This window comes from Myotis myotis, unplaced genomic scaffold (assembly GCF_014108235.1).
Source record: "Myotis myotis isolate mMyoMyo1 unplaced genomic scaffold, mMyoMyo1.p scaffold_m19_p_3, whole genome shotgun sequence".
In the NCBI taxonomy this organism is placed as follows: domain Eukaryota; kingdom Metazoa; phylum Chordata; class Mammalia; order Chiroptera; family Vespertilionidae; genus Myotis; species Myotis myotis.
In genome coordinates, this window is record NW_023416335.1 from 124620380 (window position 1) to 124634886 (window position 14507).

At 50.6% G+C, this 14507-nt stretch overlaps 1 protein-coding gene across 3 annotated transcripts in view; it reads right to left on the reverse strand.

Annotated features, from left to right (window-relative positions):
* Positions 1-13666, reverse strand: part of PLXNC1 (plexin C1) — a 170477-nt gene extending 156811 nt beyond the window's left edge. For 2 of the 3 annotated variants that reach the window (XM_036301578.1, XM_036301577.1), the window contains exon 1: positions 12293-13665. In XM_036301578.1, the coding sequence (XP_036157471.1) occupies positions 12293-13357 (1065 nt within the window). In that variant the 5' untranslated portion in view covers positions 13358-13665. Of the gene's footprint in view, positions 1-12292 lie in introns of all 3 variants that reach the window. The other variant, XM_036301580.1, reaches the window with a different exon arrangement.
* Between the last annotated feature and the right edge of the window lie 841 nt (positions 13667-14507).

The window sequence follows — 14507 nt, forward strand, 5'->3', positions numbered from 1 at the left end:
AGGCCTTTTTAATCTTTCAGGTTTCAAGTTCAGTCACCTCCTCATGGATATACAACTATAGATCTTCCCATCCCTACCCCAGTTGTTATTCTGAATCATAGCACTCCATTTGTTTCCTTCAAAACACTTACTACAACTATTGGTTTTAGATTTTTATTTATTGTCCATCTCTCAATAGGCTCTAAGCTCTACAATCGTTTATCTTAGTGTACACTTTAAATGCAACCTACACCTCAGCATGTGGCATGTAGTAGGTTGTCAATAAACATTTATTGAATGGATGAACAAATGCAAGAATCAATGTTTGAATGGTTTCGGTCAATATCACATCAGGTGATGCTGGCACATCGCTGAGGAGGCCTAAACATTAGAGTTCTTCAATTGAGTCAACATTTGTCCCTTGTAAACTCTGAGCCACACTTCTACCTTGGGGAGCAATACTGAACGACCTCGTACTTCCTACTCCCATGTATCTTGGCCTTCTCTAAATTTCACATCCACATTCACTGACGGTCTGTGAGGGGCAGTTTCTGGGGCTTTTGCCATCCCAGCCATTGAAGGGCCACAGATCCAGGGTACTGAACACGTGGCTCTGAAAGTAAGCAAAGCACTTCAGGTGTTCTCTGACTGCTATGATCAGAGTAGCATAAATTATGAGCATGCCTCGCATTGCGTTAACTCTTTAAAATAATAGCATAATGGTAGCATGGAAGAATAGGAAAAACAAGAGATTTTAAGTAAAAAGTGATTTGGGTTCAAGTGCAAGCTCATTACTTATGGGGTATAAGTCTGGGCAGTCAGAAACGTTCTGAAGTTTCTCCGTCCCCCCATCCACCCATCATGTATGGAGCACTTGCTCTTGGCCAAGTCTTGATCTGTAAAATACAGATGAGAATAAAGCTGGGATTGTCAAAATAAGCCAATCAAATACATTTTGAAACAAAATGCAACACTTTACACTTTATGCCGCGGGTCTCTGAAACACTTGCTAACTGAAATGAACGGCTGGAAAGGCCTCCACTGACATCCACAGTTCATGAATAGAATTCAGAGAAACCATGAAATTGAAGGAGAAAAAATAATCTTTATTTTAGCAAACTCTAACTGAAACTTAGCATTTCCTTTCATCATGGATGCAGGCCACCGTGGTATTAACTGAGCCTGTGACTTTGTCACTAGGAGAAATCAGATATTTTCATATCATTTTGTAGTTGTCTCAGATATCTCAAAATATTGTTTACACTATCTCTACTTTGAAATTATGGTTGTCACTGCTCCTAGATCTTGCTGTTTAATGTGTTAAGATATATTACTAGATCTCAAATGGAAAAAAATATTTTGACGTATCTGTATATGTATATCATTGGTTCATCTGCAATTCTCTTTTTGTTTTATGCACTTAAAACCATTATCCTGAGAATAATCTACAGGCTTCGCCAGAGCACCAGGTTCCGTGGGATGCGGAACCCCCGGTTGAGGGGCGTGGAGAACTGCGACGCACAGGAGGTTGGTGTGCATCTGGTGACACCTAAAAGCTCCGGGTCCCTGGGCTACCCACCCCAAGCTGCTGCCTCAGAGAAGCCAGGCCAGCACCTGGAATCTAATTGTAAGAATCAGTCACTAGCTGAAACCGGTTTGGCTCAGTGGATAGAGCGTCGGCCTGCGGACTGAAGGGTCCCGGGTTCGATTCCGGTCAAGGGCATGTACCTGGGTTGCGGGCACATCCCCAGTAGGAGATGTGCAGGAGGCAGCTGATCGATGTTTCTCTCTCATCGATGTTTCTAACTCTCTATCTCTCTTGCTTCCTCTCTGTAAAAAATCAATAAAATATATTTAAAAAAAAAAAAAAGAATCAGTCACTGATGGAGAAAGGGGCCTCGGGAGGATGTCAGTGAGCATCATTTAGGGACAGCTGGTGTGTCAGAGCATATACTTCTCCAGCAGACTTTTCCCAGATCAGGTCATTCCTGGGGCAACGACCAGCAGCCCAGCCTCAAAGGTGAGGAGCCCCAGGGAGATGTCCTTCCCTCCAGCTGCTGGGCTTGCATTCTGGCCGTACACACAGCTTCAGGGCTTTGGAAGCTCTCACCTCCCTGCGCTACACTCACCATCTCCTCCCCCAGATGAAGAGCAGCTTCTTTCTAGTCTGACGAGCATTTGTTGAGGTCCCACTATGTGTTACACAGCCTTCGGGATGCCTGGGAAACCAAGTGAGACAGACCCAGCCACCCCCTCAGGCACGCCCACCCCAAACAGGCCTTGCTGAGCCCAACACAGAGCCTCGCACTGCGCCAGGAATGGGAGGCGCTGCACAGAGTTACAGAGTAGATCCCCAATTCCCAACTTCATGGCCAACTGCCTGCTTAGTGACTCTTCCTGGGTGTCCCAAAGGCATCGAAACAGCAACAAAAATTAAATTTATCTTCTAACTGGTCACCAACACCTCTCAGTTCTACGTCTTAGTAAGCTACTTCCTCTGTGCCTCCGCTCCACCCTCACTGCTGCCAAGCTTGCCTCACCCCGTTCAGGGCTTCAGCATCCCTCAGGTGGATGACCGCAATCCACAGAGTCCCTGTTCCTCTCCAGGATCGGCCCACCACTCCAGACCAAGGCGACATTATTTCTTGCCTGGACTACTTCAGGAGCCTCCTGCCGGTTTCCCTGCCTCCACGGGGCCAATCTCTTATCCATTCCCCACAGGGCAGCCATTATTGGGGGACTCAAATCTAATCATTTCACATCCCTTCAAAGGCTCTTCTCTGCTTCGAGGAAAAAAAATATAATCTCCTTCCCACAGCCTACAAGGCATACAGGATCAGGCCGCTGCTTCCTTCAACAACCTCCTCCCGTACACTCTCCCCTGCCCCCCTCCCTGTACTCAACCACATGAACCTTTTGTTCTTCAAACTGACCAAGCCGTGCCCTCCTTTCAGCCCTTGAACTTGCTCTCCTGTCTGTGAGGGGTGGCTCCCTTCTGGAGACGACCATCACTATCCATTCTCATCTTCCTGGTGTCAACTCAACCTCCATCCAGGCAACTGTCCCCAATACCCGTTTAGTTCCTTTACAGCCCCAACCTCAGTCTGTGCCTCAGTCTCCTCATCCGTAAGATGGAAGTAACAATGTTACCCACCTCATAAGGTTGTGGTGAGGATTAAATAAGTTAAAACGGTGAAGTGCGTACTTAGAACCCTTGGTACACAGTACGTGCTCTGTAACTGCGCAGTTACTCTAATCCTATCTAACAAAAGGCTAATATGCAAATCGACCTAACAGCAGAATGACCAGTCGCTATGACACTATGACACGCACTGACCACCTGGGGGCAGATGCCCAACACTGGAACTGCTCCCTGGTGGTCAGGTGCTCCCACAGGGGAAGCTCAGCCAGAAGCCGGGATCATGGTTGGCCAGCAGGAGCCTCTCCTGCCTCCATGGCAGCACTAAGGATGTCCGACTGCCCACTGGGAGCCCCAGACTGCAAGAGGGCGCAGGCCGGTCTCAGGGACACCCCCCCCCCCGCCCCCAGTGCAAATATCTCATGCACTAGGCCTCTAGTATAAACATAACTTATTCATGTGCTGCATGTTTATTGTCTACTCTTTTACCAGTGGGAGAAATGTTTTCATACAGTACTTGGCACATAATAGGAATGCAAGTAATTATTTGTTTAAAACAATGGCTCCTCTTCTACTCAGTTGCCTTGCCTGAAATCTTGCCTCACCCATTCTATCTCTTGACTAATCTTTAAAGAGCACAATCAGACCCTGTCTGCTTATAACCCTGCTGTGTCCTTCATCAGGCATAGCCATGCTTTCACACCCTGTGCAGCAGCATCCTAGAAGGTCCTTGGAGATGCCTCAGGGACAGGCATGGGTGTCAGGGTCTGGGAACCCCAACCCCTGCTTCACCCTGTGTCCCAGCTGGTGGCAATGGTCTCAGCCAGGGCAGCAAGCCAATGATGACTTGCTAATCTTTTCCTCATACCGAGCTTCTGGTTGAGATTTACATTCAAGGCCAGGTTTGGAAAGTCTGAAAACCACTAGCCATCAGGTTAAATCCACCCACCTTTGCCTGTCTCATTAAGCCCTTCGCCATCTGGACCTGCACACTCATTTCTGGACACTCCTCGGCCGGGTGCGCTACCTGCGGTTCACAAGCCTATTCAACTTCCTGCGTGTGCACAAGCTGTTCCCTCTCTCCACAACTCCCTTCCTCGCCTTCTCCACTTGGCTCCAGCTTCACCCCTTGGAAGCCTCCTAGGTCCTCCCAGGCCGAGTCTGATGCCCCTTCTTGCGGCTGACACAGCATTTTATTTTTATTTTTAAATTTTTTTTGCGTACATCTGCATTGTAAAGGTTTGTCTTGCTCTCTGTCCACAACAGCAGGGGTCAGCAAAATACCACTTGTCGGCCAAATCTGGCCCACCTGTTTTTTCCCCGAATGGCCAACCATGAGGTCAGAATGGTATATTTTTAAATATTTGAAAAAAATCAAAAGAATATTTCATGACAAGTGAAAATTAAATAAAATTTGGGTTTCCGTGTCTGAAGTTTAATTGGAACATTGACCATGGTTGCTGCCACCCCACACAATGGCCATGTCACTGCAGCAGAGGCTGTATGTGGCCTGTGAAGCCTGAAATACTGAAGAGCTGACCTTCACAGGAAAAGCTGCTGACCTCTGCCTAACAGCACTGGCCTGCCAGTGGGCCAGCATCGTTGGGGCCAAGTCCCTATCATAACTTCTCCAAGGAGAACACTATGTGTAACTATTGACTAGGCAGCCAAACCGATATGAAAATCAACTACAGAAACTGTGAAACATAACTTGTGACAGTATAAAAACTTGTAATAATAAAACTGTTAGTATTGAGACTATTTGGTTTTGAGACAATATAACAATTGCATTTTCAAGATAGAAAATTAAACTAAGAAATACTATGGTACATTTGATAAGAAAAAAAATCTTACTATTATGGCCCTGTTCCCACAAACAGGTCAGACCCTGATGCCCACAAACTGCCCCCCCCCCCCCCGCAGACTCTGGGATTCTCACAGCAGGCCTCAGTCTTCATCAGCTATGTGCACCATGTATTCAAGGTCGGCAGAGATCATCAAGAAGCTCAAAGCAAGGTAGAGGTGGTACCATGCTATGTGGTCAACATGGTAATCACAGTGTAGCTCTTCCGTCATTCCATCCAAGAGAACCTTCCCACTGTGCCTACTGGGGGCATCACTTGTTTGACCCCCTTCTTCTGATTGGACCAGGGGTCAGTGTCGGCCCCAAGGGCAACAAATCCCCACTCTGAATAGTGCTCTAATTTGGTGTGAAAGGTGAGTTGGACACAATTCTCTTTCCTGGTGATCTGAACTAATTAATATGGAAAGTTTTTGCCAGTGGGGAGCCCAAGCAGAAGGGCCAATGCCATGGAGAGGTAGAGTGGGGATCAGGCAGGCTGAGACACATTCAGGTGGAAGGGTTGGGGGGCAGACGTTTGAAGAAGCAGAGGCCTTTTGGAAGCCGGACTGAGGAAGAGAGCCTTGCTAATTATGTTGACAGTGAAACCTTAGAGTGGGCATCCATCACTTGTTGCTGCTAAGCTCCTTCAAGCTGCCTTGAGTCCAGAACCATCTCCCAATTCCATCTCAAGGAACCCTATCCTATTACATTACTAATCACGATGGTGATGATGGTAAATACATACATAGCATTTACTATGGGTCAAGTAGTGTTCATCCTAGACATATTAACTCATTAATCCAAACAATAATCCCATGAGGCAAACAGAATGCCTATTTATAAATGAAGAAACCAAAGCACAGAAAGGTTAAACAATGTGCCCAAGGCCATACAACCTGGCCCCAGAGTCTGTGCATGTAACTACTACACAGTACTGCTCCGATTCCTAGATTTCAATGTAACTCCATGTGTTTCTCCCCACTAAATCCACCATCCCTTATCTGAGCTTGCTTAAGTAGCTTTTTGTTTCATGCAGCCAACTATGTCTAAAATGGAAATTAGTATTCGAACTGACGCTATAAAGAGTTGGCCCTTGGAGAGATTTTATGTATGTGGAACTGGTTCTGGTGTACAGCAGAATGGAAGACTCTAGAAGCACCTCCTACATCCTGGAATGAAATGCAAATAGACTGTTGTATGCAAGAATGAATGAGCTAATTAAACTATGACCTGTAGGTTCTTGAGAGTCAGACTACAAGCTCAAAAATGGAAAGGCTTTAGGTTTTCTAGGTATTCCCTTTGAGCAATTAGAAGAGAATAAGGAATATAAGGTAGTTGTGGACCCTGATAAAGAAGATACCTACTAAGAAAGGCTCTCAGTGGCTTGGATCCTATTTCAACCAATAGGACTGAGGTTTCCACATCTAATCAGAGCTGTGCAGCTGCAAGCCCATCAGCTTTTTCACCAACCAATCAGAGTGGCTCAATTCTGAACAATCAGGACAGTGTCTTTTGAACCAATCAAACTTCTAGGATTTGGAGTCCTCATTTGCATGAAGACATACCAATCAGGTATCAGGGGTGGGGACTTCTGTCTAAATAAGTCAGCTCCCCTGTGGCTCTGGGAGTGTACTTTCCCTTTCCACTTAAGATGAGATAGAAGATTGCATTTCCATGGCCAGAGCTGAAACACCTTAAATGTCTTGCTGGAGCAGAGCAGAGCTGTCTAGTCAGAGAGGAGCCTCCCTATGCTGTATCTCAGTTGAGCTGTTTGCACTGAATAAAGTTTCTTTCTCCACCACACCCACACCAAGATCATCCGTGGACATAGTGGGATGAGTTGAAAAAATGGACAAGTTCTTATCTCAGGTGCCTCAGCTGGACTACAAGGGAAATTGTGTTCCCTTTCAGCAGTGGTTCTAAAACGTGAGTGTATTTCAGAATCACCTGGAGGGCTTGTTAAAACACAGAGTTTCTGATTTAGTAAGTCTGATGTAAGGCCCAAGAATTTGCATTTCTAGCAAGTTCCCAGGTAATGCTTATGCTGTTAGGTCAGAGACTGAACTCTGAGAATCATTACCCTACCTACAGCATAAAGTCCTTTTCCTCTTATCACTGAAAGGCATGATCATGCACATTATTAAATTACTAGAGGCCCAATGCACAAAATCCATACACGGGTAGGGTCCCTAGGCCTGGCCGGCAGTCAGGGCCAGTCTGCAGGGCGACCAGCAGGGTGATCAAAGGGCCTCCACTGGCATCTGCCTTGGCTGGCCTGGGGCCTGCGGCTGGGGGCAGTTCCTGCGTTGAGCGTCTGCCCCCTGGTGGTCAGTGTGTGTCATAGCGACCGGTCATTCTGCTGTTTGGTCGATTTGCATATTAGGCTTTTATTATGTAGGATGCCATACAAGACCCAAACATGCTGGGTTTCCACGGTCAAAGTTAACCTCCAAATTGGCAAGATCAGAAGTCTGGCTATTCCAATGAATGGGGATTTCTAGGAAGAGCCAGAGGAGTGGAGGATGCCAGACAGCCTGAAACTGGGAAAAACAGGCCTGGATGCATCAGACATTAAGAAAACACAATAGTTAAGGGAGAATGAGGTGGCCAGATTCAGGAAAATATTGCCACTAAGTACAGAAATCATTCCCAACATGATCCTCCAAGACCCTTCATTTATTAATTCAACAAATACTTCTCAAGTCCCCAACTATATACAAGGTACTACATGCTAGGTACTCTTGGTTCAACAAAAAATAAAATGTTACAAGGTCCCTTACCTTCTGGGGATTACATTTTAATTGTGGCTGCTGATAAAGAAAAGAGTGTCTGTGGTCCAAGGAGCATTCCCTTGAGGCCCTATAAGGATCTCTGAGATCATTATAACCTTGAATACAAAGAACACCAGCACCATCTAGAAGCTGGCAGTTTCAGAACTACAACCTCCCAAGTGTTACCTTCAGGTGGTCAAACACACAGAACCAGAAACTCAGTTCATGGTCAAGGGTTCTCTGCTCTATCATAAGTCTCATGTCTGCAAACAGCTGATCTTACCAGAGCAGTTGCAAGAGCCCAGCTAGCTCCACACAGGATAGAACTGACACCCACTATCCATGGTGCCGGGCTGTCCAAGGCCAGTCCACCCAGGTCCTAAAACCTCTGCCATTTCTCAGCTGTGGAACCTATTAAAGCTCTCTGGTCCTCAATTTTATCACCTACAAAATCATAATAATACCTACGGTCCTTGTCTCATTGAATGACTGTGAGAATCAACCACAAGTGAGGCATGTAAAGTGCTTAATACAAAGCCTGGCCATGACAGCTATCTAGTAGATAGTAGCTATGACTGCTTTTTCCCTCTGAGTGGGTACTGAGCTTTGAAAACCCACCGTTGCATAAAAAATGTATATATGAGGGTAAAAGTCACCATCTAGCCTATAGATTGCAAAATGGTGAGACAGGAGCATAACAGAAACCAAAGGAGGAATAAACGTGACAGGAAGACTGTGGATTTTGAGGTCAAGAAGGCTGCACTGCCAAGTGGTCCTGGGACATCACTTCTGCATGCAGTGGCTAGAAGTGTCTTGGGTTACTGTCTGCCAGAGAGCATGTGAGCGTTTTGTGGTTGTCTGCATGACAGCTAAATTATGTCAGGCTTTGGTCCCGTTGGCCAACAGGATAAGAAAACACCACTCTCAGTGTCTCCAGAGGGGGTGGTCACCATGTTTAAACCACAGGCAATCCCAGGACCCAACTATGGCAGCTAAACAAACCTAGAACAATCAGACTTCAAACCTCAGGTACAAACACTTTCTACAAGTGCACTGGTGTGCAAGGAGTAGCTGGTGCTCAGAGAGGGAGGACATTAAATTAATTAGCTTGTACATAATTTGAAACATTCATTTGTTATATTAACCAAAGCACACGGATATGTTAGGAAATGGAATGAAAAAAAAATCACATGAAGTTTTAAAAATGCATTTCAAAGGGCCCCCTCCAACCTCAACTCCACATTTAGGGAGGGTTGGCTGCTGCCTTTTCAGTCAGGGGACTTTCAAGGGAAAGTTTGAGAGGCACCAGAGTGGAAAAAATACACAAGGAGACATTGCAAGACCTGGGTTTAGGCTGGAGGGCCCTGACACCCGCTGTTTTGCTCTTTTGTGCTTCCTCATCAGATAAATGGGAATGTTCCTCATAGACTCAGCCTCAGACTTGATGAGGGCTCACAAGACATAATATATGGCAAGGCGCTGTGCAAATATTTCCCGGGATTATCATCATGATTATTATAGGACTGTTATTATTTATTAAGGTCCACAGAAATCGGCTGCCTTGGCACGTTCACGAGCTGAAGCTAACCTGCCGGAGTTGTGAAAGGGGATTCAAAGTTGGTGGCAAGGCAGAAAAAAGCAACAGGCCAGTGTGAAAAGGCTGAGTAGTACACACTCGTGCACAAGCATCCCCCAAATGAACCCTCAGCAGGAGCTGAAGGGGAAGAGAATCAGCAACATGTGATTGACAGGAAGAGAGCCAAGAAACGAGGAAACACAACCCAGTCGCTCCTGCCACTTTGCTACCCATGGTTGATTGAAGATGGAAAATCAGAGCAAGCCCTCTAACAGGAGAGGGAGAAGGCAAGCACATGGGGCCGCCTGTGCCTCGCTGCCTGTGGCTTACTGTTCAAAAACGACTGTCTGCTCTGAAGGAACCGCCGTTGGAATCTATTGAGGCTCTCGCTAGGGTGTTTCAAGTCTGTCTCCTGTGTTCGGCACCTGTAATTCAGCCTGCCTTTTCCAAAACACAATCAAACCTGAAAATAAAATGCAGAACAAATGCCATTCAAATGACAGCACTGTTCTGAGTGACAACTGGAGGCACACTGATCCCATGACCCCATTAAATGGGGTTGCAACCTGCCATTGTCCTTTCAGCGGCAAAATCAGTGGCACCCAGCACAGAGCCTTGCTCACACTAGGAGGCATCAAACAAATGTTTGTTGAATGAAGTATCCTATCTGCCTATTTAATAGGTTAGAAAATAGCTTTTTCAGCAAAACTACCACCTCCCCCCCCCCGCCCCCAGTTCAAACCCCTCTTGAAATCCCATTCCACTAAGGCTTTTTAGTGCATACTAGCAGCAAGAAATTTACTTAAATGAGGGAAGAAAAAAAAAGAAAGCAAAACTCCAAGCTCCCACCTGTGCGACCATGACATGCTATTGTTTGAACCAGAGTGTATTATTTAACTTGGATGACAAGCTCAGGGGGTAGAGACCCCGTCTTTCAGAACACATAGCTCTGAGCACACTGGGAGTTCTCAATAAATAACAGCAGCAAGAAATGCTATGGAGGGACCTCTTTTAATTATGTCTTTTTCCAATTCCAGATTTTTTGGCAGCATGTGTTTATCCCTCGCTTGATTTCCAATGGGCAGCTCTCTCCCAGAAGCTCCCGTGAAGATGATAAACAGCTCTCCCACTGCCCCTTCCCCTCCTCATCCCAGCACCAGTAGGAACACCTGATCGAGCCAAAACACGGATTCTGACTGCACTCAGGATGCCTGCTGCGTTTGGAAGGGAACTAAGTCCTCCAGGACCCAATGGGTAGAGAGAGGCAGTCAAGAGAAATGTTTTGGCTCCACACATCTACACAGCTGTCAGATGGCAAAGCTTGGACTTCCACTGTTATTACCTGCTGTGGGCCTCCGAGCTGTCTTGTCATTAGCCCCAGAGACCAAGTATGCCTTAAGCTTGACACAAAGTAATATTTGGGGGTATTTTCAAGTCTTTCAACAGAGGAGTGGAAGGCGATAATTTTCGCCAAACTCGAACTATAGAATATAAAGATCTAATAAAGACAGATAGTAAATATTAAATTATATATGTGTATAGAAAGATGAAGTCCTTTAGGATGCATTATATGTCATTTATGCTTTAAAAAATTTATACCAGTTACTAAATGAAGGCATTATCAGCATGCAACAGATAGGCAAGGTGGAACAAGCAAATGACCATTCTAAGGAGCCTTGCAAAGGACTTACGTTATTTTTTCTCCCTGGAAAATAGGGCTAATATTTAGTAAGATAGGTTTTGCCGAGAAAGGGGTGAGTGGGGTGGGAGTGTCTTTCTATACACATATTAATACACCTTAGAGCCAATGCCCCCCTGTGTGCCTACACAACAATTGTAGCAGCACAACACATTTTCCAAGTGGAGACTGCTCCCTTGCCTCCCTGACGCCTTTTATGCCAAAACAATGGCAACACCTGTAGCCATTAATTCCTGCTCTTTGATTTCCGTCCAGTTATAAAGGAGGCTCTCAGCAGGCTCGCTCTCAGGAGCCATATGTGGAGTAGATGTGCCAGCAGCCTTGGAAGGAAAACGGCCGCTGAGAAGTGCACAATGGCTCCATAATCCCCATCAACTGGACCCTCTTGAACCGCTGCTTTATTTTCCAGTCAAAGAAATGCCAATCTCAAGAGTCAGCTGTGGCTGCCCTGGGCACCCCAGAGAAGCCTGTGCTGTTTGCCTGGTTGGGTACCACACAAGGGTGGTGCCGCGGAGCCCCACGATGTAGTCAGGCAATCGGGAGCCCAGAAACTGCCTCTAGCACCCCAACACTTTCTCTTGCTCTCCCCTCCAGGGTGAGGCTTTTACCTACAAAGCCACCGCTGCCTGCCCACCCTCTCCCCCACCCCGCGGGAGACCACAGCGCACCCTCAGCAGAACCACAGCCCCGCCCCCTTGCGCTGGGTCGCGCTGAGGGTTCTGTTTGGCCAAACGCGAGCCTCTTTCCAGGCTGGCTCTGCCGCAGGTTCAGCAGGCTACCAACTCTTCAGACCACATCACCTGTGTTACGGCGGCGGGGGGGCACAAGGCCTGGGGTGTGGCAGCAAGTCCTTTAGGAAGCGGCTTCTCTGCGGAGGGCACTAGGTTCGGTAACCATGTTTTGGGAAGGGGTCGAAGCCACAAGACAGCTAAAACCACACACCTGAGTTAGCGATTAGGGAGGGGAGGGGTGGGCTGCATGGGAGGCTCAGCCCCAAACCAGCGCCCACGTCTGGACAGGGAAGGACGGCACTGGGATTCAGGCACTGGAGTTTTGAGCCTCACTCCTGCCCTCGCCACCTCCCCTTTTACACTCCCTTTGGGGACCTCTGGCCCTGCTTTAGAGTCTCCGAGGCCTCCTAGCCTGTGTGAGAATGGCGTCGGGCGGCCACCGGGCTGTGTGAATCCCGGACCTGGTAAATGCCAACCCGCTCTCCCTCCCTCTCTGCCTCGGCGGCGGCTCCCCGGCAGGAGCGCTCCTGGCAGCGTCCCGGGACAGGACTTACGCAGTTGGGCTCCTGGGGCGAGAAGTCCCACTGGCAGTTCTTGGCGCGCGCCTGGATCTCGCTCATCCTGAAGAGGCACAGCGCCGTGGTGGCGGGGGAGCGCTTCTCCTGGCCCTCCCCGGTGGCCGCGCTGAACACGCCCGCCCAGACGTCCAGGGCCTCCACCAGGCTGGAGGAGAGGAGCAGGCGGCGGCCGTAGGGGTGCCCGTGGCCGCAATCGAGGGCCGCCTGGCCCTGGAACTTCACCTCTTCGCTCTGCGCGATGCGCGCCATGCTGGGCCAGCCCGTGGCGTCGCCGCTGGTGTAGTTGTAGGGATAGTAGGGGAAGTAGACGCTGGCGTTCCAGAGAAAGGCGTCCACGAAGTGCAGGCTGCCCGCGCCCCCGTCTCTCCTTTTGAGCCTGCCCTCCTCTTTCGTGTCGAAGCTGCGCCCCTCCGTGTTCTTGATCGAGATGGCTGTGTCGCGGTCGGACGCCGCCGGGTTGCAGCGGTTCGCCGTCTCGGTCTCTGGCAGCGCGTAGGTCGCGGCCACCGCCAGGTACCAGCCCTTCGGTGTGCCCGCGCGGTACACCACGCCGGCCGTCGAGCCCTGCGGGTGACAGGACACCACCTCGGTGCCGTTGTGCAGGGAGCTGAGGCTCAGGTTGCCCAGGGGCCGCACCTCGCAGGCGCCTCGGTCGAAGGTCCAGCCGGTGAGCAGCAGCCCCCCGAGGCCGGTCGCCCCCTCGCGGTAGGGCAGCAGCAGCTTGCTGAAGCTGCTCCCCGGCCGGGGCCGCGCGGGGGGCGCCAGCGAGACCGGCTCCGTGCAGTTGCCCGCTTGGTCCCGGTACAGGCGCGAGAGCCTGTGCTCTAGGCTGTAGTCCAGCTGGTCCAGGCAGCTGCCGCTCGCCACGAACACGCCGTCCGCCCGGCTCACCGCGATGGCTCCGATGGTTTGCTCTGCCCGCCACACGGGCTCGTCCGCGCCCCGGCCGGGCGCCGCCAGGGCCAGCAGATAGGCGAGCAGGGGCAGCGGCGCGGCGGGGCGCGGGGGGCGCGGCGGTGCTTTCCTCCGGGAGACCTCCATGGGGCTTGGGGGGTCGCCCGCGGGCAGGGCGCGAGGTGGCGACGGCGGCTCAGGCGCGCGGCGACGGAGACGCGGGCGGCGGCGGCTCCTGCGCGCGCTCGGGCTCCCGCGGCCGCCCCATCCCCGCGGCTCGCCTGGGAAGGAGAGCGGGGAGGGCGGCGCGCGGCGGGCTCGCTCCGGCAGCCTGTGCAGCGGCGGCGGCGGCGGCGGTGGCAAGCCCTGCGCGCTCCGGCGCCGCTTCCTCCTGGCCCTCCTTCTCCGGAGAGTTCCTCTGTGCAGCGCTGGCGCTCGCGGGGAGGCGCGGAGGGGAAGAGGTGGGGGGAGCGAGGCAGGCGGGGAGGACTGGAGAGGTTGGGTGCGCTCGTGCGTTTCACTTTCCCATTGTGAAAGTGGGATGCAACTGGCCCCTTCCTCATCCTCTTCCTCCTCCGCCCTCCGCCTCCTGCCCGCCCGCCCTCCCTCCACGCCCATCTCCCCTCCCCTCTTGATTCGGCGAGATAGGGAGGAGGGAGGTCTGATAATTTGGGTTACTGTGTAGGTGGCCTCTTTCATCTATTCAAAACAAAGCTGAGCCGCCAGCCGCTGCCGCCAGGGCCGCCACCATCACCCCTTGGCTGGCCCGGGGCTCCCGGGGCGCGCTAACTGTGCAGCGAGCGAGCTCCCGCGCGCGTCCCCCCGCGGGGCTGCTCCAACGCTAGGGTTTTGTTTACCAGAGCAGCGGGGCAGTGGTGGGGTGGGGGGAGACGCCAGACTCCGGGAGCGACGACCTTAGGCACCAGAGGGTTGCCTCTGAGGCCGGGGGCTGGGCCACAGGGAGGCTGCAAGGACGGTTGACAGGTGTGGAGCGCGGCAGGGAGGCCCTGAGGAGGCGCGCGGGAGACGGGGACGAGCCCGAGGCTCGGGGGACCAGGGCTCCCCTACCAAGGAGGGTGGATTTCCCTGGTCAGAAGAGTGAGGTGGGGGAAGGCAGGCGCCAAAGCTCTGATCCTGGACAATCCCTGGCGCTGGAGCTCCCATATTTGAAAAGGGTCTCAAATCTCCCTTGGCAACGGAGTCCCAGGCTCTCAAACCTAGCCCTTCAAGTTCTACTCACCCTCTGACCTTACTGATCATACCTAGCATTTATTGAACACTTACTACGTACCCGGTG